General features: G+C 50.3%; 10 protein-coding genes across 10 annotated transcripts; 7 read left to right on the forward strand and 3 right to left on the reverse strand.

Annotated features, from left to right (window-relative positions):
• Positions 1 to 1,805: 1,805 nt before the first annotated feature.
• On the reverse strand, positions 1,806 to 4,239 carry P174DRAFT_443195 (SAC3/GANP domain protein). Its single transcript, XM_024827759.1, has 3 exons — positions 3,798 to 4,239; positions 2,490 to 3,741; positions 1,806 to 2,431 (listed from the first exon to the last, which is right to left on the reverse strand). Exons 1-3 carry the CDS (start codon positions 3,868 to 3,870, stop codon positions 2,215 to 2,217), a joined length of 1,542 nt encoding a protein of 513 aa, XP_024681905.1. The 5' UTR covers positions 3,871 to 4,239; the 3' UTR covers positions 1,806 to 2,214.
• Positions 4,240 to 4,385: 146 nt separating this feature from the next.
• P174DRAFT_409498 (ESCRT-II subunit protein VPS36) lies at positions 4,386 to 6,553 on the forward strand. Its single transcript, XM_024824209.1, has 3 exons — positions 4,386 to 4,545; positions 4,641 to 4,776; positions 4,833 to 6,553. Exons 1-3 carry the CDS (start codon positions 4,445 to 4,447, stop codon positions 6,468 to 6,470), a joined length of 1,875 nt encoding a protein of 624 aa, XP_024681906.1. The 5' UTR covers positions 4,386 to 4,444; the 3' UTR covers positions 6,471 to 6,553.
• A 256-nt stretch (positions 6,554 to 6,809) lies between these two features.
• P174DRAFT_443196 (uncharacterized protein) lies at positions 6,810 to 9,572 on the forward strand. Its single transcript, XM_024827760.1, has 4 exons — positions 6,810 to 6,925; positions 6,976 to 8,566; positions 8,617 to 9,195; positions 9,216 to 9,572. The coding sequence occupies exons 2-4, from the start codon at positions 6,995 to 6,997 to the stop codon at positions 9,249 to 9,251; spliced, it is 2,187 nt and encodes a 728-aa protein (XP_024681907.1). The 5' UTR covers positions 6,810 to 6,925; positions 6,976 to 6,994; the 3' UTR covers positions 9,252 to 9,572.
• Positions 9,475 to 11,160, reverse strand: P174DRAFT_422314 (uncharacterized protein; the record flags this gene model as incomplete). Its single annotated transcript, XM_024825029.1, has 4 exons — positions 9,475 to 10,260; positions 10,314 to 10,455; positions 10,513 to 10,840; positions 10,902 to 11,160. The coding sequence occupies 4 exons, from the start codon at positions 11,158 to 11,160 to the stop codon at positions 9,475 to 9,477; spliced, it is 1,515 nt and encodes a 504-aa protein (XP_024681908.1).
• A 475-nt stretch (positions 11,161 to 11,635) lies between these two features.
• P174DRAFT_392201 (YjgF-like protein) lies at positions 11,636 to 12,615 on the forward strand (the record flags this gene model as incomplete). Its single annotated transcript, XM_024823545.1, has 3 exons — positions 11,636 to 11,989; positions 12,045 to 12,194; positions 12,282 to 12,615. The coding sequence occupies 3 exons, from the start codon at positions 11,636 to 11,638 to the stop codon at positions 12,378 to 12,380; spliced, it is 603 nt and encodes a 200-aa protein (XP_024681909.1). The 3' UTR covers positions 12,381 to 12,615.
• Positions 12,616 to 16,550: 3,935 nt separating this feature from the next.
• P174DRAFT_373292 (putative mucin family signaling protein Msb2) lies at positions 16,551 to 19,511 on the forward strand (the record flags this gene model as incomplete). Its single annotated transcript, XM_024822492.1, has 3 exons — positions 16,551 to 17,355; positions 17,378 to 17,381; positions 17,603 to 19,511. The coding sequence occupies 3 exons, from the start codon at positions 16,551 to 16,553 to the stop codon at positions 19,509 to 19,511; spliced, it is 2,718 nt and encodes a 905-aa protein (XP_024681910.1).
• Positions 19,512 to 20,473: 962 nt separating this feature from the next.
• P174DRAFT_422317 (mitochondrial fission process 1 family protein) lies at positions 20,474 to 21,830 on the reverse strand (the record flags this gene model as incomplete). The annotated part of the gene is made up of 4 exons (XM_024825030.1): positions 20,474 to 20,680; positions 20,758 to 20,868; positions 20,929 to 21,460; positions 21,688 to 21,830. 4 exons carry the CDS (start codon positions 21,828 to 21,830, stop codon positions 20,474 to 20,476), a joined length of 993 nt encoding a protein of 330 aa, XP_024681911.1.
• A 517-nt stretch (positions 21,831 to 22,347) lies between these two features.
• Positions 22,348 to 23,114, forward strand: P174DRAFT_452521 (ATP19 family protein; the record flags this gene model as incomplete). Its single annotated transcript, XM_024829089.1, has 3 exons — positions 22,348 to 22,682; positions 22,801 to 22,925; positions 23,091 to 23,114. Coding segments are annotated over exons 1-3 (195 nt in total), but the record flags the coding sequence as incomplete, so codon positions are not given.
• Positions 23,115 to 23,759: 645 nt separating this feature from the next.
• On the forward strand, positions 23,760 to 24,221 carry P174DRAFT_371998 (mitochondrial phosphopantetheinyl transferase B; the record flags this gene model as incomplete). The annotated part of the gene is made up of 1 exon (XM_024822408.1): positions 23,760 to 24,221. The coding sequence occupies one exon, from the start codon at positions 23,760 to 23,762 to the stop codon at positions 24,219 to 24,221; it is 462 nt and encodes a 153-aa protein (XP_024681913.1).
• Positions 24,222 to 25,309: 1,088 nt separating this feature from the next.
• On the forward strand, positions 25,310 to 26,777 carry P174DRAFT_452523 (histidinol-phosphatase). Its single transcript, XM_024829090.1, has 3 exons — positions 25,310 to 25,759; positions 25,811 to 26,347; positions 26,399 to 26,777. Exons 1-3 carry the CDS (start codon positions 25,601 to 25,603, stop codon positions 26,630 to 26,632), a joined length of 930 nt encoding a protein of 309 aa, XP_024681914.1. The 5' UTR covers positions 25,310 to 25,600; the 3' UTR covers positions 26,633 to 26,777.
• The last annotated feature ends 121 nt before the right edge of the window (positions 26,778 to 26,898 follow it).

A 26,898-nucleotide genomic window follows, 5' to 3' on the forward strand; every position in this document is an offset into this window, starting at 1 on the left:
TAGGGACAGATAACCCATAGCTATATGGTGGCGATGATCATATGTACAACAGGAGAATATCACCAACGACCTGACAACGATTCAATCAATCGCCTCGAAAGAAAAGACATGATGCTACAGCTTTACAGTAGGGTTGATGGGTACTTACCGTGCCTAGTATACTATGTGGAGATGCTGATGGTACAGTCCACTTTTTAGCAGTGGCTTCCTTTGTTTTCCTCTTTTTTAAGCCAAAGTCAAAAAAGCCAATATCTAAGACTGCGTTTCAAAGGTCCTCGTGGTAGATGGCCTTCACCTGAAGAATTATAATCCACCGTTTACAGTTATTCTGGAATGTCTCGACCATGGCTGATACCCATAAAGTGGACCATCCCTGTCTTCTACAGAGCTACTTGGGTACTGTACCTTACAGCGACTAATCTGGTAAGGCACCAAGGCAGATTCACAGGCCACTATATCCAGTGCGTCGGAAGATGGTCCCCAGCAGTAGTCCCAACCAATCCGACCAGGGTCCCTTAGGGCCAATAGATTGGCTAATGCACACAATGCTGGCGACCATCGGGCAGCATTACAAGATCTTCCACAATCAGTTCGAGAGAATCTGCTAGAATCCAGCAAATACGGCGGCTAAATTAGCTGCTAATTTCCTTTCCGTCGAGGGCTTAGCACCGTTCGCCGAATCGGAGGACGATGGGGCAGACTCAGCCAAGGCCTCTTGAACGTACCGTATTCCACCCTCGCATTGTGGGATGGCAGCCACATGGGGTTTGGGTCGCCACTTTGGATTTGACTCTTCGTTTCTTGGTAGCTGTGGAGGCGCTATTATTGGCGAGGATTCAACGGCGTGAGTCTGGCCCACCACATCTGTCTTTCAATCTAATTGGCCAAATCTCTACTGTCAAAATCCAAAGGCAGGTATGATCATGAATCCTACCTACAATCTCAATTTCTATAGATAGATAGCTACATGGGCTATCGAGTATTCGAAGATATCCAGATATCATCAACAGTTCAGGACTTTTGAATGCTGAAATCCTGTTTCTAGCAAGCCAGGACTACCTATACCATACTACCCGCTATGCACCCAAAACGGGCTGCAACATCTCCCCGATAAGACCGTCTCCAGCAGTACCATGGCCCAGCATCCACAGTCCCAGATTCCAATATCTCGACCTTCTCCGCTTCATCCCAGATTTTGGGGCTATCAATAGGAACCTGGGGCGAGACATCTTAATCCCTGAAGGTTAACATGAGCAATCAACTAGCCTATCTTCGTCCCTCGGACCGTGGTTCATACAGCGGCCTGTCGATGATCGCTCGGATCGGCCAGTATATCCTACTATAGTCGCACGTATTAACCAGACAGCTTCAAGTTCGGACAAACCTATGAGGTAATGTCCAGAATCCTCCGAAATCGGCAGTGACAATCCTAGTTCACTGTGCTACCAGACTTTCAGAGTCCTGTGGATCGAGGATCGGATTCTAAATCAGACAAGGCCCAGATGGCACAGCTGCTGCATCTCGATGCAGGTACCCCTTGCATGCTGGAATAGCTTTTCAGCCGATCGGGACTACAGTACGGAGCAATTGTATTTGGCACCGCCGATGACTGTGTTTGGCAGTCCGCCGATCCTGCAGAGTCGGAGCGCTTAAATCATAGCGCTGTGATTCAGGCAATGAGACTCCTTGTCAATGAGTGGCTTACCTGATGATGGCTCCTTGTGCCCAATGATCTCAATCATACTGTATCTGCAGACAGGTCTTATTTGAAACTGGCCAGTGTCTTATCGGACTGCAAAAGATAGCTACCACCGGTGCTGAAAGTACTTTTGACATTGCTAAGTATCACTAAATTACGAATACTAGGACTTAAATGCTAACCCATTTCCACATCCCATCCATAACAACGCCAAAAGTCAGAGAAAATAACGCTACCATGCTTCCGGGCTTAAGTGAGCTGATCTCAAAAGCCAAGAAAGAGATATGCAAAACACCGTCAAGGCTCAGGAGCATAGAGAAGACCGAAGCGGACGTGAACGGGAAACATCGGAGGCACCTGGTGCCAGTCGACTATGCCGTTCAATGAAAAAAAGGGGAAGTAAAGGAGACGAAATCAAGGTGCAAGGGTATTGAGAGCACTGAGAGACGGGAAACTCGTATATGCCGATAATCAGTGGGGTGTGGACGCTGGCTGCAGTAACGAAAAACTCGGGATCAAATCTGTCCTTTTATATCAACGACTCTGTGGGCTTCAGACTTGGCCGCCTCGAAGAGTTGCGCAGCCCTGCCGCTCGTGAGCAGCGTCACGGATCCATCTTTCTCTTGGAGTAAATCCTCAGAGGCATGGTCCAGGATAAAGCGTGCACTCTGTTCATCGGACTCAAAGCCAAGTTCCTCGGTGATAAAACGAATCTTTACGTCGGGTTTGTAGCTGTTGTCATCAAGTCAGCCCGCAAAGAACAGCACACAACGAGCAGAAGAACACTTACGCTTTACAGATGGCCGCAAGTGCGGAAAGTCGCTCGCGGTCCACAAACATGTCCATCAGATAAGCCCCCATATTAGGGGTGTCGAGGTAGAGCTGGAAGAAACGATGATAGTTTCCCAGGGCAAGAGCTGAGCGAACATCCAAGGCATGTTTGACAGCAGGATCACGCTTGTCTGCTGCTGTTAGATCGGCCAACGCATCGTTCATAGCCGTCCAATTGCGAGTGTGGATGAAATAAAGAATACGATACGCCTTAAATTCTGTAGGATGCCCACCGAGATTCTGGGCATATAACGCTCGCAGCTGTGTCTGACATTGATTATACTCACCAAGATCTCCCTTCTCGAGCGCAATGCGGGCATGAATCTCATAGACACTGACGGTGAACTCGTTTCTGATATGCTGGACAGTCAGATCTTGTCGCAGAGACTTGAACTGGTCGCAAATATATCCATAATTGTTATCTTTCTTCCATTTCTTTTTCAGAAGATCCAGGGTCTTGTGCAAAACATGCAGCGGTCGAACGGTGTCTGGATTCGGCGCTGAAGTCAAGCGGAAGTAGTTCTTCTCCAGCTCCTGGCACCGTCCAACAACAGGTCCCTGATTGGCACTGGGCGCTGGGGATTCCCCACGAGATGAGGATGGCGAAGAGCCATATCTGGCCCGCGGTTCTTCGAAACGTTTCCTCCGCATTTCCAAATTAGCTTTTGACTTACTGGGGTTCTTATGATCACCACGCTGGCGCTTGTCTGCTGAGGGATAAGTAGTTCGATCTCCAAATGCATGATGGTTGTTAGTCTGCCTCCATGGTGGACAGCCGTCTTTGTCCCCGTACTCAGCCAATTTTCTTTTCCTAGAAACGTCCTCGGTCACGGTGTCCGGTTTCTGAGCAGCAGTTAAAAGAGAAGCACTCCAACCAGAGACAGCAGGGTTGGTAAGGATCTGGTTGCGCTCGTTTTGAATCATGACTTGCGGTAGGGGCAATGCATCCCAGTTGATCTTCTCCAGCTGATTCTTCTCTGCCGCCTCAGTAATGACAGTCTTCAGTTTCACCTCCATCTCCTGCCGGTTGACTCCAGGAAGTTGGTTCTCAGGCGCGAAGCTTCGTTGTACATATGATCGAAGGGGGGCTGGCCATTCTACTCGTTTGCGAGGTGCTTGAGTTGTCGTTGGCTGCGGCTGAGGTGCCATGGCGGTGGTAGATGTATGAGCAAAGCTACGGCGTGCTTGAACAGGGATATATGCAGGGGTTGCTAAGTCACAGTTAGAAATTGAATAGGTAAAGATATTAGAGTAAGAAGACACATACCATGTGCAGGAAAGTGAGGGGCCGTAGCAGTAGCAGACGCGGTAGCACGCCAAGGTGGGATACCGGAACTCATGATGGCAGAAACTTGTACAAAAGCATAAACAAAATTAAAGAAAAGTAGGAAATATTGTTAAAGGAGAAAAATATATGAGGATCGAGAAGAGAAGAAGAAAAGGATTAGACTACGCGTTGCCTGGCTCTCGAGTAGAGTGATCAGAATTCCTTCATACACACCAGGAAGGTGAGAAGTTGGCCAGGTCACTTCAAAATCTATATGATTATGAGAGATAATAGGCCAACTAGTAGGTGATGGTGAGTGTGAGTGAAGTTGAGTAGACGAAGCTATCCTAGTGATAGATGTCGCTACTAGGTCCAAGTGCAAAAGTGAGGCCTTTGAAAGGAAGGAGGAGGTCAAGGTTCTCGCTTACTCTCTCTGGGCTGGTGTGGCGGAGAGAATGTGAGGATGCGCTGTTGGCAAATCTCGCTCCCTGTATCTCCCTATCAACTGCGTGCTGCCCTTAGCCCACCTTACGTCAGCGGGGTGAGTCGAGATGGAGCGTGACTTGGGATATTTCCTGCAATTGGACTTGATTGTATAATTCTCTTCACAGTTAAGAGGGTGGAGAGATGCTGGATGAGCTTACTAGATGTTCTTCAAGTCTCTGGATCTGACCACTGCTCTCCGTCCCTCATTATTGCCCGATGAGACTTTGCTCTTCGTCCAGGATGCGGTGGGGTTATATGAAGGGTGAGTTGCCAGCAAGCTGTTCCCCAGTTGTTCCTTGCATATGCCACTGCTTTGACATTCGGAAGCTTACTGGCGAGTATTGTTCGTATACACAGAAAGTTCAAGGTCCCAAATTATCAAAATGGCCATGCGTACCTCACATCCCACCGAGTCTGCTATGTCGCCGTTGACGAGCCACGCAAGTACTCAGTCGCCATCGACTTGAAGGAAATCGACCGAGCGGATTACCAAGTATGCTTGATGGTTGAGTCCGTACTATCATTTGCTCCCGAGCTCACCCTTTCCAGGCAGGGTTCCTGAAGTCGTCTTCGAAGATTATTTTGCACCCGAAACCCGCAAAGAATGACCTCAAATCGAAGAGCGCAGGAGCTAGCCCCTCCGCATCACAGTCTCCAGCTTTCCAGTCCGGGAGATCGCAGTCTCCACTCCTAGCAACCCCATACAAGCAGCCAGCACCCAAGCCTCTGAACGCGACCTGGGTCTGCCCGATATGCTCGTTCACTAATCCGGTGCCTTCTAATTTCGACCCAGCAACGGCTACTGCTTCTACTCACTTGCCGCCATGCTTGGCTTGTGGCATAAAGCCGCCATTTACGACCGTTCTGAAAGCCGCAATCACAGCTGCCGCTAGCCGCGAAGCCGCGCAAATAAATCCAACTTCACATGAGCCTGGTCAACCCGGAAGCAATGAGGATGAAATCGTGCGCAAGCCAAATGTCTCGATACCGTGTCCCAGATGTACATTTGTGAACCATCCCTATCTTCCGGAGTGTGAAATATGCGGGGCTCCCCTAGCCTCCGCAGTCGCTCGAGCAGCTTCTGCTGAGGACCCCCGTCGTTCAGAATCTCCAGCGCCTGTATTCGGACAAGGGAACATCGCCAATACTGAGATTTTCGAGGTAGTCAAATTATCCTTCCGCGGAGGCGGTGAAAAGACTTTCTATGAAAGGTTGAAAGGCGCCTTGGTCCAACGAAAGTGGCTGCTCTACGATGCGCCTCCTGTTCCGCAGCAGCCATCGCAATCTCCTGCCGCGCCGAATCTTACAGCCTCTGGTGCCGTTGCTGCCAATGTTTCCGCGCCAGCCCAACCCCGGTCCCCCGCAGTAGGAATCGCGGGCCTTGAGCAGCGGGGACTTGAGGCCCGTAGAAACAACGAGGTGGTAATAGGCAGTTCGTTTGAAGATCTTGAGGCCTTGATGGCGTCTGCTAAACGTATCATCAATCTTGCTGAAACGCTCGCCAGGGAATCAGGTATGGCCGGTGACGAGAATTCTGCAGCAACCAACGCAGTGCTCTCAGAATCCGCTGCCGCCCTTGGGATGGCCACGACCAAAGATATGCTTGGCTCTGGTGCTGAGAATTTATATCTCTCCGAACTTTCACGGAACTTAGCGGAGTACCTCACCGACGATAGAAAAGGTATCTTACAGAAAGAAGGCGGTATCATGAGTCTGATTGATCTTTGGGCGATTTTCAACCGCTCCCGAAACGGGGTGGAACTAGTCAGTCCTTCTGACTTCCAGAAAGCAGCGGAGCTCTGGGAGAAACTGAAACTACCTGTTCGGCTGCGGCGATTCAAAAGTGGTCTTCTTGTTGTTCAACGCTACGACTGGAGTGATGAGAAGACCATTCGGCAACTGCAAGAATGGATGGCGGAGCTTCGTCAGATACCACCCGCCGATCCAGTACCGTGGGACTGGCGTCAATTTGGGCGTGCCGTGACAGCACAGGAGGCTGCTCAAAGGTTCAAGTGGAGTGTCGGAGTCGCAGCAGAAGAGCTAGAAATGGCTGAGGATAAAGGTGTCCTATGTCGTGAGGAAGGCATCGAAGGGTTAAGGTTCTGGAGCAACTACATCACGTCTGACTTTTCTTCGATGAATAGCATCGATTCGATTGGTACGAGGGTGTCAAGCCTGGCCATATGAAAGAGTTCTTTTGTATATATTGATGTAGCGTATCGTTAGCATGGCCCTTTCATCAAAATGACGCCGTTATGAACAAGAGAGATAAATCTTCCTTATTGAAGCAATTGCTGCCTCGTTCTAGTTATAGATATAACCACAAATAAATTGTGCCGCTGTTCTTATGGAAGTGTGCCCTGTGGCGAAAACTTACAGAGAGTTGACATTTGGTTCATTGAAGCTATCGACCCCGCATGGCTTATCTACGAGCTCTCTCCGCCCCTTGGGGAAGCTCCCTCGCTCCTCTTAGCTAGACTAATTCGTCATCTCTGTTGTGACCTCCACTGTCAAGCTTGGTCTCCATCATTTGTTATTTTCTCTAGTGCTTGGCTCCAGCGCAGACTTTCAATGAGAGCTTTAGCCTGTGAAAGCTGCTGTGATGTGAGGGTCTAGATCGTTGGCTGTCATAACGCAGTCAGGTATGACTGCACCTTCATTATCGAGAGATCTGATAAGTTAATCCACTTAGCTCAAAGGGAACGTTCAAAATGGCATATATTTCACTGCTATCGAATCCTAACCATTTGGGGTGCTCGAGAGCCATTTCAACATATTCTCAAGTTCCATACGTCACTTACCCCAAAGTGTCAAGCACGACTTCAGTCCAGAGCCGAGGGATATGGCGATATACATACCATCGATATGGGAGCAGAAGCTCTGATGAAAGAAGGAGGTTGGAAAAGCATCTGCGCCATACTCCTTCGAAGCTAAGAGACCGACAAATTAGCCACCGACAACGATCACAATCTTTTCTCGATGATCATCGTCCGTGGTGGAATTCTGGCTGGGGATGGAGCCGGTTGAAATTCAGCATTCCTCCAAATTGGAATGAACATGCGCCCAGGAACGACTATTGGGAAGCACAAAGGATTCGTTTGGAGCAGAGGATGGAACAAATAAAGAAGGAGATCGAGGCGGATCCTTACGAGGCTTTATTCGGGAGAAGACTTGAACCCTTTAAGTCTTCGGGCAAGCATGGGAATATTTTCTCTTCCCTGTTCCAGTCCTTTTTCGGTCATGGGTCAAAGGCAGAAGCCGAGCCTAAGGCGACTGATACGACTGCGCACGTGAAGACTGGTGCTGCGCGTTCATCTGATCTTCGACCTAGTGACAAACAGTCAGCAAGCCCTAGAAGCGAGGTCAACGCATATAAGGAGCTGGCGAAGGATGATATTGGAGAGTATGAGTTTGATCCCATCACCGGCCGCATGGTCCGGAAGAAGAGGGAAACTTGTGAGAGGTCTCAGGATAGCCCGTACACGGAAACTCCCCATTCATCGATTCATTCAAATGCAGTTCAAAATGACGGCGCCCAGAGTGCTGGCTTCCTCTCCCCGGTAGACCGCTCAGAAGCACACCCGGACACTAAACGGGTTACAGGGGCTGCAGCCCAGGAGAACACCGTGCAACCCGAAATTGTCGACGACCCGAGTCCTCAAAGTACCACACAAGACCCAAGCGAATTTGCCTATGACGGCAGTATCTTACCTGCGAAGCCAGGAAATTCTGATGAAAACATCCTCAAAGAGCCAACTGAGCCTCAGAACACAACTACGGCTTTTACAAAGGGAGTACCAGCATCGGAGATTGAAACGGCTAACGAGCCTTTATCAACTGACAATGCTCGTTTAGAGGCGGACAATGTGCCTCCCTCCGCTATTAGCCATCAAACTGAAGGGTCATCAGGCGTCCCAACGGAAACAAAAGATCCATTAGCTACACCACATAGGACATCGCACGAGCTTAAGCAGCGGGAAGAGTGGGTTATGCAGGCAGAAAAGGCTGAAGATCTGGATATCCTACGCGCCAGTGACATTCGCACGCCGTACGAGCTGGAGAGCAAGGACCGAGATCCGGAAGAGCAACTATGGGAAAAGCGGCGCAAACTGGACCTTGCTTTTGAGATGGCCGAAGACCCAGTCAAAGAACTAGATGCTGAAAGGATTCGGGAGAAGTACAAAATCCATGAAGCTGCCAAATCAAAGGAGACGATTTTGGAGCCGCTTGACACACCAAGGCTTCAAATGCGCCCTCAGAGTTCGACAACTGCAAGTACCTCCGTTCCTCGTTCTCAAGGGGCTTTCACAACGTAAGGATTGATCCAAGTCAGGAAGCAGAGGAGGCACACGATCAAGTTCAAGCCTCTCCAAATGGTATTTGGGCAACAGCAACATACCGTGTTCTTGTATATGACCCCTCTACCTTGCAGGTGGTGGAAGCAGAGACAATCTCCTCACTGCAGTCGACCGATAAGCTACTTTCGCCCGCGGAAGTCCTTTCTCGTCTGAGCTACCCTGCGAAGTTCGTACCGTACCTTGCTAAAATGCACGATGACGGGTATGAAATTGTCTCTGGCGGCGAGGATATCATTGTCTTTAGGAAGGCTTCCGAGAGTGGCTCAGTTATGCGATCAAAGACCCCAAGCCGTGGTGGTTTCGCAGAACGAGCCACCCCTCAGTCAGACCCGGATGAGAATGTCCAAGCGGCAACTGCTCCTTCTAACTCGTCTCCCAATCCGGCCATTGCAAGCACTGCTGATGCTTCAAAAGGCGCTGATCATGCGAAGGCTTGGTTCAGAGTTCGAACAGCACTCCGTAGAATGCTCATCGGTGGTGTAGCGACGGCGGGAACGTGCTACGCTATTGGTGTCGTTGTCGAGTATTTCCGCACCGGGGGGAAGACGGACTGGGTATTGACGGATTCACCGAGTTCGAGTCTGAAAGGCGTCGCAGAGACCGAGAATAGAGGATTTCTTGGTTATTACCTTATGTGAAGCAACAATTTGTCACAACATTGTCATCATATTTTGGTGTTTGCACAGAAAAATCACAGCTCTATATTTTACTTGCCTTCTGTTTCGTCACGGTGCACTTCCTATCAAATGGAATATCGGCAAAATCGCAAGTCGAACTGACTGATTCAGAATAGCTGACTCTACTAGGAGCGTGCTGGTCTAGGCTACACGGCCTTACAAGTCGTCGTCCTCCAGTGAGCTATCTTTCTCTTCGTCCTGCCCTGCAAAGTCTTCCCACGGCTTACGCCAACCTTTGAATCCTCGAAAGCGACCATGTATGGGGCTTCGTCTCTTTCCCTTTGCTTTGGCCTTGTTGTGTTCCTCCTCACGCTTCTTCCTTTCGGCCTCTTCCAACTCCTTTTCTTTCTTTGCTAGCTCCTCTTCCTCGATCGCCACCCTTTTGCGGGCGTCATGTTCCTCCTCCAATTCATCGTCTGATTCCTCATCAATAGGGTAATTCTGGAACGCCTTCTGCAGGACGCCGCAACGAGCCTGCCCGCTCATCATGTAGAAGAACAGAGCCACGATCATCTTGACGGCCGCCCGAAAATCTTGCTTGCACCAGAGATCAAATTCTCGGCTGCCCAAGACTCGAAGGTTACGTGGATTTGGATCATTGTCCAGATTCTTTGCGCTAAGCCACTCCACCTGCTGGCGAAGTCGCTCCAGGTTCTTTCCGGTGTAGAATCGATCGTAAGCTGTGCTCGGATTGGGGTCTATCATATCGGCGTCTGAGGAGGAACAATTATGTCTTCCGCTCCACAGATGGGACGTTTTCTGGCCGAGGAAGATGGCACGAAGAATATGCAGCCTGGAACCGTGGATGCCAATCAGATAAACCTCCTGGTCCGGGATCTGATCTCCATGGGGCCGCAGACGGGAGATGTTAAGAAGGAGCTGGCCAAGCATGAGCTTGAGCTTGTCCTCGAGGGCCGATCTGAGAGATGTGTTTTCCAACGACTACAAAGCAATTAGCCCTGAAACGACTTGTCGGGGATTTGGGGGATACTTACCGCTGACACGGGCAGAACTGTAGGGCAGACCTTCTTGTCAGGATGGTGATCCAGGCCGACCAGTCCAGCTGTGAGAGGACCATCTTTGTATCTCTCGCTGTACCCAGTCCAATATTCTAACTGGCAGTTGAGCAGCCTCGTCCTAAAGCGGGTGTGAGTGCAAGCGTTTGGAATGATATGCCATGGAGAAGCTCCTGACCGGAAAAAAAAGTAGGAGTCGCTGTCGTCCGTCTCTCGGGTGATTTTGAACGCTTCCAACATCCCTTGCAGAAGAGCATACACGACTTGTCCCTGAAGTTTGACCATCTCATCGAACTTGGACTTGCATTTGCTTCCCCCCGCCTCCGTTGTACCGTACCCCTCGTCCTCGTCTTCGTCTTCGTCGTAAAGAAAGCCGAACTCGGGAAGTTTTCTCAGGGTAATGAAGACGCTTCGAAAGCGAATGTCGACTGGAGACCATTTGTTTATGTCCACGTCGCGGGCATCGTCAGCATTGCGAAAGCACCAAGGTGTACGCTGGACAATGACTAAAGGCACATCAGTCGGTGACTTCCTCTGTCAGGACATCTTGAGAGAGGCAAAACATACCAGTTCTCTCAGCTTTCTTCAGATAGTAACTAGGGATGATTCTATCGTCAGGAAGATCCAGGAAGAACTTTGCAGTCAAACCATGAACGGAAACCTCGACAGGGCTTTTGGACTCGGGAGCTGGTCCTTGTCCACGCATTTTCTCCCAGTCAGGCTCCCAGTCCGGAATGGGCTTCCAACTCTCAGTCATCTGGAGAGCTAGGTTTGGGAGTTCTGGAAATTCTGGAATGGTTTCCATGCGTGAGCGATAGCGAGCCATTTTTCTGGCGGGTCATGTTCCGGATCATTCTGGTGAGAGAGCTGAGGGCTGGTGTTGAGTTTGTAGTAGGAGGGCATCTTGCACATTCACACATTCACTGTTGCTCTAGACGTGTAATGTGAGAGGGTTATGATAGAGGCACTCTTGTGCATGGTATACCCTCTGTTTACTTGCTTTCAGTGGCTTGTGTTAGTATTTTTGCCTTTAAGTAGATATAGATATTTAGATATAGTCCAATCTCATTAAAGGATGAAGACATCTCTGATTTGAGCCAAGCTTGTATACAAGACCAGTGTCTTGAGTTCATGGTATGATGCTTTCCTCATATCCATAAAGAAATATATCTCCCCGCACCGACAGTCCAACATATTCCCAAGACCAACAACTATGCGTCTATCGTTCTCTTGAAGATCCAAGGCCCATTTATTTATTTTCTACAATTGTATCAGCCTATATATCATCACCTACCTGTTGAATGCATGGTAGACACCACATCCAGAGTCGTAGTCGTAGTCGTAGTCATAGTGGGGCGACATCTCCGCATGAGTCTATCACTACTAACCTCCAGCCATTATTCTCACCCCAAGAACTCCAGCAGTCCACCATCTTCAAACCCTCAACTAGACAACCTCCCAGTAACCATAACCATAACCATAACCATAACCATGGCCAAAACAACCCGCATCCCTATCCGAACCGAAAAAGCCCCCTTCCACCCCCATTCCTCTCCCAGGGAATCAAAGTAGCGAACATGATCTACTGCTCCGGGCAGGTCGGCGTGGATCCTACAACGGGGAAGATGGTGGAGGGCCCCATACAAGCGCGCACTGTACCTCTCCCTTTTCCTCTACAATGCTAGAAAGTTGAGACTAAAAGCAGAGCAGAAGCAAATCCTGCATAATCTCTCCGCGGTTCTGGAAGCAGGCGGGTCGAGTCTGCAGGATGTCGTCAAGGTGAATATCTTCCTGGCTGATATGGGGGACTTTGCGGCTGTGAATGAAGTCTACCAGGCGGCGTTTGGGGAGCCGAAGCCGGTTAGTCTGATTGCATCCATTTTGCTTTGCGTTTTGGGATGAGATAAGATGAGGTGGATGCTGATGCGGATGCTGATGTATGGCTAGGCGCGAACTTGCGTTGCTGTTAAGACGTTGCCGTTGGGGACGGATGTGGAGATTGAGTGTTCTGCGGTGGTGACGAGAGGGAGGGATTCTCGACTTTAGGTCTTATGGTATGATGATTGGGAAGCGTCGTGATGTGTTGGGCGGGTGTGATAGGTAAAGTGTCTTGAGGTGACAGTCATATGGCTGGTGTTGATGTGGCTGGATTCGATGGTATTTCTGGTCCTCAGGCAGAAATTCATATTTCTAGACCCCTTCAAGACAAAATGTGGCACCAAGGACCATGGCATATCCGTTTGCATGGCTTAGATCTGAGATAGCCATGTATGATGTTAGCAGTGCTGTACCTGCAGTAGAATGAAACAGATGAGATATGGTTAAGCGTCAGCCTGTATCTACTACATGCTGGCTATGTAGCGATTACTGACAACTCATCCAGATGATTTTGGTGGAATCATTGAAATGATATGCTGACAATAAGATAATAATACCAGACTGTACTCTGTACCAATGGAAGTCATAAAAACCTGTACCGTGTACCGTGTACGGAGTAATATAAAGTCAAGTAATCCATCAGTGGGACATTTGCTTAGTAAGGTGGGCCGTTGTAGGCCATTTTCAGGAACAGGTTTAGCGTCATTTTACCAACTCAGGTACCAAGTTCTGCTAGCAAATGTGTATTTACCAAGTGTCATGTCTTGACAGTCACATTTTTGTTTGTTTCATCAAGGACAACACTTTTTGATGCATCATCTATCATGAAAACATGGCTGACTCTAAGCACATGGGGGAGGAATGTCCAATGACGTAGTGTTGTGTTGGAATCGTCAAGATTGATGGTACTGCGTGGTGCCTGGAATGAAGTTCTGCCCTGACTTGAGCGTGATGCTATGGATTGCTGGTGTCTCAGGAATCAGGGGCAGCTAAAATATCTACTCTGTAAGATATTGCCTATCGATTGCTGGCATTAATACTGGATCAGGTCATGGTCTCCGCCGTACCTACTAAAGGTCGCTACTCTGTCCAGCTTGCATTTGCTAAAGGTACTTTGTCGCCTGTACTAAGTGACTTTCAACTGTTCATTTTCTACTAGCTCTCCAGATAGCATACTAGAGGTGCTTACTTGACAGCAAATGTGCAATATGAGCTCCGTTGACTCCGTTAGTGTCTGTACCGGGCTCGGAGCGGTCCAGCCACAAGGGATGGAAAGACGACCGTTTCAGCCCCTCCCACGCCGGGTCGCTTACGGAACTGCAACCTGCCAGGGGAAAAGCATGTGGAGGTAAAACATCTCCTTGTTGACAGATCATAGAGTTCGGGAGAAATACCTGGCACATTGCTGGTCCAATAAAAAGATGAATAATCTGTTGGAACCCGGAAACTGGTATGATGATTGACACGCACAATGTTCAGCATCAAGCTATCGAAGTTTAATCATCAATAATCAGTTTACTCACAGTGTTCCTCACGCTATGACCGAGCTGATCGCCGAATGGAGTGGGCGTTAGACTCGGTAGAAGACGAAATGAGAAGTTGATCCCCTAGGTTCCTCAATTCAGGTCAATGGTGTTGGTCGCTATGACACGCTATGACACCCTAATGGAGGGCTTTACTGCAACTATGTTAGCGTATGTCATGGTTCTATTTGGACCATCATGTCTTTTCCCCTGAATGCTCAGTGGTCTGTTATTGTACTCCGTAAGTGCTGACTTGTGTTTTTAGCGATACATTTCATAGAGTATGAAACTGATGCCTCAGGTTAAGAATGTTGTCATAATTAGGTACCTTTTGACAACTTGAATGAAGACTCCGTAGTCATAACCATAAGGCTGTGCGTTTAATCTAATTTATCAGACAAGGAGGTCATCATTAATGAGAACCTTGACTCTGTTCATTCCTTCACTGAGTTAGCCATTAAATCATCATACCACTACTGTATCACCACGCACCATAATACTCCACCATATTTCCACAATTCACCTTGAAAGTTGGAATAAGTGGATGGTTTGTGGTCCACACACGCACTAAAATGACGCCGTCATTCTAGACCTTGTGTTGGACTGAACCTTGACAGAATAGGCTTACTGCAGCGCGCAGCGTTAGCAAGAGGCTGGTGAGTTGGTTGGATGGATCATAGGTGATTGGCCGAGTGGGCTGTGGAGGCCTAGTGCGGGAAATGCCCGGAATTATGATGAGCACGCCTGGCCAGCAGATCGGCATGCATTGTAACAATTGCCAATGGGCATAAACGATGATGTGGTAGTACATGACTTCTTCGACTTTGGTCAATGACCAAAGAGAGATCAGTCTAACAAGTCTCGGAATCAGCCTCCCGTGGATAGATGGACAGACTGAGGAACTCCTTCATTGAACTTGGGAACTGCATGTTTTCTTTGTTCCAGTTTCACCCAGGGAATGTTCAATCCTGCTTCGAAATGCATGTGTTGTGCCTGGCCTTTCAACACTGCCACTGCACTGCTTCCTTCTGTGCTACAGATCGGCTACAGTAGTTACCATTTAATTCTGTGCCTTTTGAGTTGAAGGCATCACTTCTTCATGACTTGCCTTCCTACTGAGTCAGGTTTTTGTTGATCCAGATACACCTTGGACAATCTAGACTTCTCTTCTGAACTCTTCGACTCTGATCGACTCTGTTCTCTGGGCCAACTCAAGGAGTTCTATAATACTGAGTGAGCATGTGTAAAGGTGCCAATGACGACCGAGGCTAACACTGGAATTACAGATTAGTACTGTTGTGATTTTTCTGAGGAATGTTATCTGTAGAATTGAAAAGTGGTATATCCTTAGGTAGGCAGTGCTACAGTAGCCAGCCGCCGCAGTATGCCTTGCTGATTTTCATGATCTCCTCCACAAGAGAACCATCCAGACTGATAGACTGGTTGTATCACCACGGATATCTACAGATAAACTACATCAGCTGTAAGTATTGTAAACATCATGAAGGTGCTATCAATGCCAACATCTCGAGAGCAATTACTCAAGTTATCTACTTCGTAGTTATACAACCTGAAAGTGGTGCGTGTCCATAGCGTGTCCCTTTACTCTGCATGTTTACCAACAGTACTTTGTATTTCTGTAATATTTCTGTAATGCTCGGACTTCGCTTGCCATTTCCACGGCTTTGTACACTGATTTGGTGGTAAATATGGCCAGCCGCTGTATGATGATACAGTATGGTAACAATAATAAGTTCCTCCTTTTCCTTTTCACTTGGTCTGCGCTAACAACGAAAATAAACCAGGCTAACCTCAAACTAGTCAAAGATAGTCCTCTATCTCCGCCTCAATTAATTTCCCTTTGACCTTCCCAGGTCCCTCTTTCTTTAGTCGCTTTTCGTCTTTCCAAGTGCTGCTGTCTGTCCTGCCTTCTTGTCACTCTTTTTGTTCTCTTCCCCGTCATCTTTTATTTTTCTTCTTTTGCTCTTAATTGTTTCGTCTATCTTCCGTCAATAGTCGGTGCTATTGTTGATTGACGTAGCCAATATTGTTTACCGTTGGGACCTGACAAGCGCGCTGACTCCTTGCATCGCATCCATACCCACCGGGCCCCTCTCTCCCACGGTCGCGCCTCTCGCTTCGACCAGAGATCAGCCAGTCCTCCTTACTCAACAGGTACTTTTATCCATCGGCCTCTTCCACCACCACCTTCACCCACCTCCTCCACCTCATATCCACGACAATAACGCGGTCTCTCTTTTCTTTTATTAATTTTTGACGTTTCTAATCTAGATCTCGTCGTTCGTTCCTTACAGCACTCACATTCGTTTTGCCAATTCGCTTTGGGGAACAGTCGACTCATAGCTTCCCTCGTCGCTCTTTATTCGCATTGTTTATACACTCGTTCTTTATCACGAATTGATCAGCTTTGACGTCGACGCCCCTATATCGCTACCGTCCCGATCCTCGAACTCGCATCATCAAAGTATTTGCATCGGATACAGACTGTCCGTTGTCGATTGTCAGCAAGGGTGTCCGGCTCGAAGAACCTGTGATTGCGTCCCAACCTCCTAGTTACGTCCCGTATATACGATTTTGGACGTGATAGCAGCATTTCCCATCGCCCAACCAGCTCCAAGACCTGCATCGATGCATTGCCGAGCGTGATTGATAATATTGAGCCTCTCTCGTGATCCACCTTTTGACTATAGGAGCCCTGCTGAGCTTTCGGCTCCGTCCATTCCTTTGTGCATCACTGCGGCACCGTCAACCCTAGCCGTTCCTTATCGCGAGCAATCACTTTGGTATCAAAACCATGCGTCCTGCGACTCATCTTGTTGCGGCCCTCCTGTCCCTGGGAGGTCTCGAGCTTGTCGCGGCCGAAAACGCTCAGGAATTGAAGCCTCGCTTCATTCCTAAACAACTCAAAAGACATGTCGTCCATGGACATGACTCCTCTGCCGCTGCGTCGTCGAACACTGACGCTCACTTGGAAACGAGGGCTGATTTGAATCCCTTCATCGCTTACTTCAATAGCCTGCTTCAAAACGGCGCCGCGACACCATCCAGCACCCCGCTCGTCTCCCTGCCCATCGTCGTCTCGGTAGATGCCAACGGTGTCTCTCACACTATTACCCCAACCCCCACACCACCCCCTTCAGCAGGGACATCTTCTGATGCCAATTCCGGTTCAACGCCCGTGTCGTCATCGCCCGAGCCATCTTCTGCGGCCGATCAGTCAGCTCCGAACAACGTTCCCGCGACGACTCCCTCAACGGCGCAGACCTCCCCTCAGGCCAAGACAGACCCCTCAGACAACTCCCAAACTACACCAGCCTCATCAACTCCTGCCACAAGCAGCGGAAATGTTGTCAGCGATGCCTTGGGTGGTGTGGGTGGCCTTGTCAGCGGTGTTCTGGGAAGCCCGAGCAGCTCAACCAATACCAGCCCTCCAGTAAGCTCTGATGGAACCAAGACCCCTGAGAGTTCGACAACAACTCCTGCATCAACAGCGCAGACTTCCCCTCAGGGCAAGGCGGATACCTCGGACAATTCCCAGACTACACCAGTCTCATCAACTCCTGCCACAAGCAGCGGAAATGTTGTCAGCGATGCCTTGGGTGGTGTGGGTGGCCTTGTCAGCGGCGTTCTGGGAAATCCGAGCAGCTCAACCAATACCAGCCCTCCAGTGAGCTCACCTACCACTGATGGATCGAAGACTGCTGAGGGTTCGACAACAACTCCCGCATCAACAGCGCAGACCTCCCCTCAGGGCAAGGCAGACACCTCAGACAATCGCCAAACTCCAGCACCCTCATCAACTCCTGCCACAAGCAGCGGTAACATCGTTGGCGATGCCTTGGGTAGTGTGGGTGGCGTTGTTGGTGGTGTTCTGGGAAACCAAAACAGCTCAACCAATGCCGTTCCACCCGTCACTGAATCCAAGACCCCCGGGGGTTCGACAACCGAGAGCACTGATCCCAGCACAAACTCTACGACGCTAACAGGTTCCTCATCTCCCTCTGCCCCCTCTCCTGTTGAAGCGACTCCGACCCCAACTGCGAGCTCGTCCGGCCTCCTTGACACTGTTGCCTCGGACCTCTCTGGAATTCTGCCTGCAGCTTCAAGCCCCCTTGCGTCCGGAGCTGCCACTACCAATTCGTCCAACACTGATGGCACTGTTACCCCCTCAACAGACGTTATTCCCTCTTCGACAGAGGTCAGCCCCTCCCCAACTCCAAGCTCGAGCGGCTTACTCGATTCGTTGACCTCTGGTGTCCCTGACCTATTGCCCGGTTCTGCTGCATCATCCTCAGCCGCGACCAACAGTAGCAGCGGGACTGAGACCCCGGCATCCACAGACCTTGGTCAGTCTACTGTGCCTGTCAGCGTCCCTGTTGTGACACCCTCCGCCACCAGCTCGAGTGGCCTGGGTGGAATTCTAGGTCCTATCCTTGGTAGCGCTGGTAGCACAGGAGTCATTCCAACCGCAAGCACTCCCACCAGCAGCTTCGTTGGCGTCCCCACCGGCTTGACTAGTATCCTCATCCCAGGAGGCATTAGCGGAACTGAGACGCCAACTTCATACACTCAGATCAGTCCTAGCGTTCCTACAACTGCTCCCTCGGTTACCAGCACCGCTGTCATTCCCGGTAGCTCCGATACCGCTATTGGTTCCTCGATTGCTATCACGGGTTCCACCGGGGTGAGCTCGACTTTGCCTACGCCTACTGCCAATTTCAGCAGCTCGGAAATTCAGACATCCTCTACAACCGAGCAAACGACCCCAAGTCCGACAACCACGCCGGAGACCACAGCCGCCCCCACCACCACCAGTACTACTCATCCACCCGAAACTAGCACCACCGAGAACACCGACTTTGTTCCCTCCAGTATTCTGGTGGAGCCTCCAACCACGACTCAGCTCTCGACGGCCGAGACCGCTACTGGCACCAGTCGACCCGCTCAGTTGCCTGGATCCATCTCGCCAGCCAATGGTCTGACCAGCCCTCCACCGGACTCTACCTTGATTCAGATCGGCTTCAATGGCAAACTCCGATACAGCTTCGTCGCCACGACTCCGCTCTCTTCTTCGCAGATCTTCCTGTACGTTCCACAGGGACTGATCTATGCTTTGGAGATTCTCGGCAAAGATATCTCGATGTTCGCGATCCAGCCCTACGACAACTCGGCCAGCACCGGGTACATTGCAACCGTTGCCTTGGCTTATATTCCTACGGACAAGGTTGACACATTGAGGAAGCTGCTCCGCGGTCCATTGTCCAAACTCTACCAGCAGCCCAACGAGTCGGTCAAGGCCTTGTTCTCGATGATCGATCCTTCCATCCCTCTTGTTGTCGGAGAATCCGGCTCATCTAGTGGCAGCGGATTGTCTAGCGGCAGTGGATACAGCGGCAGTGGTAGCAGCAGCGATGGTAATGGCAGTGGCAGTGACTCTGGCAACAACGCGGATGCCGGTGCCAGTCGCAGCTCTTCCGCTCGTGCCAGCTCTGTTGGCATCGGCGTTGGTGTCGTTTGCGGCGCCGCAGCCTATGGTGCGGGTATGTTCTGGGTTGCTCGTCGCTACCGCAAGAAGCGTCAATTGCATCGCCGCTCCAATTCCACTATGGAGCAGACGAGTGAAGGTCGTGGTGCCGGTTCTCTCTTCACCGCTGGCGGTCGTCTTTCCCGCAACAGCCAGAATAGCCGGGGAAGTGGCCGGGGCCAGATGATCAGTGCTCCTGTCATGGCCGAGAACTCGCTGGGCTGGAACTAAGCCCGGGTATTGCAGAAGGAATAATAGACTAACCCCTACGATGTGGGTCAAAGATCATGGGCGGGAGTGGGACTCGCAGGAATGCCTGCCAGCCCTGCTGCCTTCGGAGATACCTTTTAACTTCTGGATGTATTCATTTTTTTGGTTTGTGAGACAGCGCTTCTGTGGCGTTTGTTTATGTATCATTCTGTCTCTTTCTTCTACCATATTTCCCTATATTTATTCCCCATTTGTTCTTGCCAGACTTTGGTCTTCACTTTTCTACCTTTTCATTTCTTACTTTCCTTTATGGTGCCACAGAGAAGTACTTACCTCCCGACACCAAGATCATTGTTACCTTCTCGGCTCGCATCGTCTCAAAAAATCAATTCCTCTGCTCCATACCTAGGTTGGGGGGCGTAGGTATCTGTGATGAGTGATGCCGTATACTATCGCCCCTGGCCCTGTTCTCCCTTGATGTCTTTAGTGTTTTGTTCTTGCGATTATTGTACAGATGTATAGTGTGAGTAGAGAGTGAACGAGTCGTGTCTAGGATTTTTGTACCCCTGTGGATGTTGAATGAATGTCTGAATATTTATTTGACCGGTAATATACTGAATATGTTGAATATCAATCGATCTTGCAGAACGTAAACTACGAATTGATACTAAGTCGCATTGCCTGCACGAGGGTCTATAAGTCTAGATGAGCCTTATGTACGTCTTGTTCTATCATCATTTAAATCAATTGGGTACAACCCGGAATCATTGAGCTGAGAGCACCTGGAACTCCTGTACATGGCTGTGCGTATGCAACAGAGATGAGATGAATGACAAAGGAAATGTATCGAAGTGAGACGGAGAGTACGCGGCAGACGCGAAAAATCTAAATCAACATACAGGCTCAAGCGCAGACGCATGACCTTCATGAAACGCCCCCGGCCAACACACCCAAACCTAGCATTAAAGGAGAATAGAGACCCATTACTCGGTTTTACTCTTCGAGTCCGAGTCCGACCCGAATCCCAACCAAGCGAGCGGTCCCGTCCGGCCCTTGGCCTCGCGCTCCCGCCTGCGCTCCTCCTTCGCCTTCTGCCGCTCGGCCTTGTATTCCTCCCAGGAGAGATTCGCGCTTGCTGCGACGGACCCGTCGGCTCCGAGCGCTGTGGATGAGTTCTTCTCCGCTTGGGTCTTCAGGTAGTGCGATAGGGAGGGTGCATCTGCGTCTGCGCCTGCGGGGTGAGCGGCCGGGGCGGGGAGGGCCGGACGGCGTCCTCGCCGGCGTAGGCGCGAAGGGCGGTCCGGAAGGACCATTCCACTGCTTCGTCGACGGGTTCGTCGAAGATGTAGGGGAGGAAGGGGACGACTGCTAGGCCGAGCTATCGCCGTTCGCATTAGTACCTGTACTGGCTTACAGAAGTTTGGAGGGGGGAACATACACCGATAGGCGTCCAGGTCCGCATAAACACGTTCTTATTGTTCTTCATCATTTGCCCGGAGTATTTGACCACCGAGTGGATCGTAAAGGCCGGCAGCCCCATGCTTGCGATGCTCTGGAATACGGCCCGCTTGACCATTACCATGCGGTAGTCCTCGATGAGGGGGATGCGGGTTGTCGGCCAGGGGGCGAGCTCGGCACCTGCGCTGGGACTGCCCATGTCGCCTGTTGCCATGCCCATGACGACCTCGTTGGCCGAGAGGTCCTTTGCGTCCTTGTAGGCCTCGCCGCGCGGGGCGAGGACGTGCCGGTTGCGCAGGTAGGCTTTGTAGCCTTCGTGGGCTACATCGCCGAGCAGATAGGTCCAGGAGATGCCGTAGGCGGTGCGCACGAGGTAGGGGTGTGCGACGGGGCGGAAGGACTCGCCTATGTCGGAGGTGTAGGCGACGTAGCGGTGGGCGGAGAGGAGGATGGTGCGAATGCGGTTGACGTAACCGGCGTACCGGTAGGGGGTGTCGGTTGAATCGACGGAGCTGTCCATGTTAGATGATGGGTTTGCTATTGGGAAGAGGTGGTGAGGTCGTGGGTAGGGAGGGTGGTGAGGTTTGAAAGAGAGAAAAGAAATTCATAAATTCTTGAATGTTTTTGCGGGGACAGGCGGAGATGATGATGCCATAGTTCCGCAGGGCAAACTTGGACAAGCGACATTGAACGGCCACTTTGAAGGAGTAGCGACAGGATGCGCCAGGGGGAAACGTACTATGGGGGGTAGATATCATCGTAGAAGCCATCATCCTGGTCAACTATTTTCTGGAGATGAGCAGGAAGCTTCTCGCGGGATATCGGTTGCTGCGGCGTGTCTGCGGGAGTCTCATCGTGATGATCACGCTTCCTCCAGAACATGCTTTCAATTTGCGGAAAAGAAAATGAGTGACTGAATATCAATGAAGATCTGGACTGAAGGGTATATGTGTTCTGTATGTACAGTGATAGCCAGACGAGGCAAGTAAGCGTAAGAGGGAAGCTACAAGCTACAAGAACAGAGCGAAGTTAAAAAGAAGGATAGATTGATGGAAAGGAAGGCAGCAGCGTGCTTCGGAAGAACAATATTCTCTCATCTAATTCTTTTCTTCTGATTTGCCTTTCCCCAGTAACCGCACGCGGGACCCGAACAGCTGCACAGCATGCAGTAGCCGGGGTAGTATTGAGGAGACGGAGTAATTCATCCCAGGCTGAAGGTATCTTTTGCCCCGAGGTTCATCGGGTGCTTCCCTTGGTCCAGTACCCTGCACTGCCACTCTGGGTCCTCGCCACAAGAGGTCCATGTCTAGTGATGTTGCGCTTGTATTGATAGCTCTAGCAATGAATTGTAGCATATATTTGCGTTCATATCCTGTAATCAATTGGTCATTCGCGATCTCTGGTTGTATGTCCTGTGATGCGGTGCTGCGGAACTTCCCGAATCCGTATTTGATTCGGACCGAGCCGGAATATCACATGATCTAGAGCAAACCTATTATGTCATGCATACTCACGTGATATCGCGGGACCTCGCCCACGGCTCTAGCCAAATGAGGTAAAGACCAAGCCGCGCAGTCAACTTCCATCGTTGCCGGCTTTCACGATTGCTTCCGCAGGTCCTATTATTCGCATTGCTCCATTCCCCGCGTCTATCCTCCTCTATCAAACCTACTCCAATTCACCACAATGGTTGTCTACTACCAGATTGCCGGCAAGCAGGTCGGCTCCCACGTCGTACGTGACCCCCGGTCTCTCCCGTCATATCTTCGTGATGCTACCACAGCCGAGCAGCATCCAAGTCACTGATGACATTGCAAATGGCATATCGCTAATTTAGATCAATGAATTTTAGCTTGCCATGGGCGTCATGGGCACCCTGTTCGGTGGTATCTACCTCTCCACTCGCGGTGGTGGTCAGAAGAAGCAGGCTACTCCTCCCATTCAGGCCTCTTCCAAGGACGAGGAGAAGTTCATCCAGTATGTTGCGTCCATACTCTACACATAATCTTGTCCAACACTGCGATTCCAATGAGCTCCGGCGGCTTCAATCGCCTTCAATGGCATACCGACTCTGCACAAAATCATTGGAGTGACTGTCGCAGCAACCTGCTTTCAATGAAGCTAACCATGTGGTCATCACAGGGACTTCTTGAACCAAGTAAATGGGGAGCAAAAGAAATCGGATCATTAAGGTGTCCCCCTTTGACGATAGGGACTCAGTCGAGGACGCCTTGCTGATGCACGACGAAAAAAGCAATTGAACGCGAGATATTCATCATGAAAACAATTCTATAATTGGGTGAATTTTTGCGATAATAGACGGGATCCCTAAAGTCGTGTGTCAGGATCCGCTAGTGATGGTGCTCAATGGCTGTGCCAGTGGTGCTGATGATCTGTACATAATAGAGGTATTCGCCATTCGAGGTTGTTTCCTTCAACTCAGTACCAAATACTCGCCGTGAAGATCTATCTGCTCTATCTGCTCTATCTGATCTTGAGGATCGATCAGTTCCAGAGGATCTTCGTACACCGAGCAGAGTTACATAGCTTAGAAGACCAAATGTAGACGACTTCGTAGCATGCGGCAAACTCACAAACAACAGTATTTGATTGGCGAAGGCTGAATACCAAATAGACAGCATTCGTCAATTTATAGTTCATTTTCTAGTACCATGATTATCATTCTCGGTTTCACTTTTGCTTCCAACCTCTAACCTCTAACCTCAGTCACATGATCTCAAAATACAGACAGCGTCTCCAAACCCGTTCCACAGAGGTCAACGCCCAACTCTACGATATCGAAGACCACCTATGAGACTAATTCCCTTCCCATACTCCCTCAATATAGGGACGGACATCGTTCATCTCCCCCGAATTCTCCGCCTCATCAACCGTCCCGACTACCTCCACCGCTTCACCCGGCGGATCCTCCATGAACAGGAGCAGCAAGACTTCCGCACGAGATTCTCCCTCCCACCACCATTATCCGGCGCAGAAAAGCCCAACCCCGAAGCAATAACACCAGACATGGCGCGCTGGCTGGCAGGCCGCTTCGCTGCAAAAGAGGCAGCCCGTAAAGCTGCTCCCGCCGGCGCGGCGTCCCTCGGATGGAAGGATGTTATTGTTAGGGTGGGTGAGGCTGATAAGGGTAGACCGGAGATTGTGTACTTGGATCCTTTGGGTGGTGGGAAAGGTGGTGTAGGTAGAGTAGGCAAGCTGTCTATTTCGCATGACGGGGATTATGTGGTTGCTACTGTGCTTGCGGCTGGCTGAGGTCTGTCTGGTTGAAGGTTATTGATATCTGGTTCTTTTCGGATGGAACGATGCTTAAGGATAGGCTGTCATCCGGACGAGATGGACATCTCTGGGTCTCATGCGAGGAACACGAGGGCCCGTCTGCTGCTGTCCGGCGCGTGGTTCGGGGATTGTCGAGGTTTCCTCCAGACCAGCCCGTGGGGATCAACGATCCTGATTACCCTGCTGCATACGCAAGCACATGCAGTTTGAAATGCGGTCAAAGAAGTCTACGTCGATGAGGACATGCGGACCGTCTACCAGCAGCGAGTGTTTCGACTAGAGTGGTGGTGGGAGGCCACCCAATCTCAACTATCTTATAACCAGTGGGAAAAATGCTCACCTCTTGCAAGGGCCTAACTACGTAGGCAGAGTGCTCACCTCACCGAGTGGCAGATCTTCTTTCTGCAAGGGTTCTAGGTGAGAACGACTGGAGGTGCAATACGGTGGATATGATCTTCCGCATCATTATGCTCAAGAGGGCCTGCAATAAAGTCCTCACAGTCGGACTCGGTTGCAACAAATCTGGGATTTGCACCGGTCTGCCCCTCGGCGTGCGCGAGATTCTCTTGCTCTCTTGCCCCCTGCTGAGAACTGCGATGAATAAGAACGACTCTGGTCAACACGTCCATGCGTCCAGGCACAATACTATCGGACTGCCCTAGGATGAGTGACAGGAGTTTGAGGCTATGCGACCACTGGCAGGAGGGACTGCGACACAAGCCAAGTCGGGTACTCGAGACGTTCAACTGCCCTCTGAGTTCAGTGGAACGAATCTTGTGACTTTTAAGTATCCTGGATGAATGACATGGCATCACTTCTATCTCCCTATCTAATGAGGTTTCTGGTATATCGACCACAAAGTCCACAATGACTGGCCTTCTAATACATAGTATACTCGTAGAGTAAGAGAGTACTCAAACGCAATGTTGTGATTATTGCGAAAAAGGTACCAGGTCTGAGGGTGGATGGATGATAGTGGGTCAGCGGAATTGTATCATCTCTTTTTTCCATTCGGCTTGTTGCAGCCCTTCCTCAGGTTTATCCTTGAGCATCAAGCATCGTTGATCCGTCAAGACAGATCCAATAAATACTTTCCTAGCATCAATTTGATATCAATATATTTATATCCTCGGAGCTTGGCTCGAGTATCTCAGGGCGGGGCATTTCTCCCCCACGCAGTCTGAGAACAGCGTTACATTGGTTGTTTGTTCTGACACATGCATACTACTTCTATCAGTTAAACCCACCTCTAATCTATAGCGTACTGCTTCAGGCACTGCGTTTCTACATCTTCGTTTCGTCGTCTTAAGTGAACTGCCTTCTATTACACGCTCGCTCTCCAGACCCGTGCAGTCATGCCGTTCTCACACCACAGCCATTCGGGCCAGTTCTGCCCCGGACATGCCAAAGACTCATTAGAGGAGATTATCCAATTGGCCATCTCAAAAAAGTTCAAAGTCTTCTGTCTGACCGAGCACATGCCCCGAGCAAAAGAAGACTTTTACCCGGAAGAGGTACGCCCCAAGTAACGATTAACTTAACCCAAATCACTACTGACTCATCAGATCGAAACCGGCAACACGGAAGCCGCCCTGATCGCCAACGAAGCCGCATACTTCGCCGAGGCCGTCCGGCTGCGCGAGAAATATGCAGACCAGATCCAAATCCTCATTGGGTTCGAGATTGACTGGATTCGGCCCGAGTCACGGGCCCTGATCGAGCAGAGTCTCTCGAGGCTTCCGTTCGAGTTCTTCGTAGGATCCGTGCATCATACACTGACAGTACCGATCGACTATGACCGGCCCATGTATGAAAAGGCTCGCGAGCTGGCCGGCGGCACCGACGAGCGTCTGTTCGAGCGCTACTTCGACGAGCAGCTGGATATGCTGACGCAGCTGCAGCCGCTCGTCGTGGGGCACTTTGATCTGATTAAATTGAAGAGCGATGATCCCGAGCGCAGCTTCAAGCAGTGGCCTGGGGTATGGGGGCGGATTCTGCGGAACCTGGACTTCATCGCTGGGTACGGGGGCATGCTGGAGCTGAACTCGGCGGCGCTGCGCAAGGGCATGAGCGAGCCTTATCCCAAGGAGGAGATTTGCAGAGTGAGTTCGCTATCAGTTTTCTGTAGTAGGTATGGTGACTGACTGGACTAGGAATTCCTGGCGCGAGGAGGCCGGTTTGTCCTTTCGGATGATAGCCACGGGCTGGACCAGGTCGGCTTCAATTTCCACGGGGTGCTGGCGTTCATGGACAAGGCTGGTATCTCGACTTTGCATTATCTCGAGCTGGGGGATGGGCCGGCGGTGGACGAGCGGTTTCCGCGGACACAGATCCGATCGATCCATGTTGATGAGTTAAAGAAGATGTCTTTCTGGCAGTCTAGCTAGACAGACTGCACTCAGACGACGTTGGATCGGCAGATGTCATACCAATGCACAGCTGCAACCCAACACTTATCGCAGACAGTAAAGCATTTTTGGCCTAGATAATTCATTACCACAATAGACCACCCCTCTTACCGTTGTCCTCCGGATCCAACAATCGGCCCTTTTATGAAATGATTACATCAAACCCACGAGATATGACCTCAATGTCCCTCCTCACCCCCCTTCTGCACCATCCACTCTCCTAACCTTTACTCTATCAGATATAG

Source organism: Aspergillus novofumigatus (genome assembly GCF_002847465.1).
Source record: "Aspergillus novofumigatus IBT 16806 chromosome Unknown P174scaffold_5, whole genome shotgun sequence".
NCBI lineage: Eukaryota > Fungi > Ascomycota > Eurotiomycetes > Eurotiales > Aspergillaceae > Aspergillus > Aspergillus novofumigatus.

Coding starts and splice junctions, on each gene's coding strand:
- P174DRAFT_443195 (XM_024827759.1), bottom strand. CDS start 3,870: ATGAGTTCCGGTATCCCACCTTGGCGTGCTACCGCGTCTGCTACTGCT. Junction 3,742..3,797: donor CCCTCACTTTCCTGCACATG/GTATGTGTCTTC, acceptor ACTGTGACTTAG/CAACCCCTGCATATATCCCT. Junction 2,432..2,489: donor CTTGCGGCCATCTGTAAAGC/GTAAGTGTTCTT, acceptor TGATGACAACAG/CTACAAACCCGACGTAAAGA.
- P174DRAFT_409498 (XM_024824209.1), top strand. CDS start 4,445: ATGTTCTTCAAGTCTCTGGATCTGACCACTGCTCTCCGTCCCTCATTA. Junction 4,546..4,640: donor GCGGTGGGGTTATATGAAGG/GTGAGTTGCCAG, acceptor TCGTATACACAG/AAAGTTCAAGGTCCCAAATT. Junction 4,777..4,832: donor TCGACCGAGCGGATTACCAA/GTATGCTTGATG, acceptor CACCCTTTCCAG/GCAGGGTTCCTGAAGTCGTC.
- P174DRAFT_443196 (XM_024827760.1), top strand. CDS start 6,995: ATGGCATATATTTCACTGCTATCGAATCCTAACCATTTGGGGTGCTCG. Junction 8,567..8,616: donor CGACAACTGCAAGTACCTCC/GTTCCTCGTTCT, acceptor GATCCAAGTCAG/GAAGCAGAGGAGGCACACGA.
- P174DRAFT_452523 (XM_024829090.1), top strand. CDS start 25,601: ATGCCGTTCTCACACCACAGCCATTCGGGCCAGTTCTGCCCCGGACAT. Junction 25,760..25,810: donor AAGACTTTTACCCGGAAGAG/GTACGCCCCAAG, acceptor CTGACTCATCAG/ATCGAAACCGGCAACACGGA. Junction 26,348..26,398: donor CCAAGGAGGAGATTTGCAGA/GTGAGTTCGCTA, acceptor TGACTGGACTAG/GAATTCCTGGCGCGAGGAGG.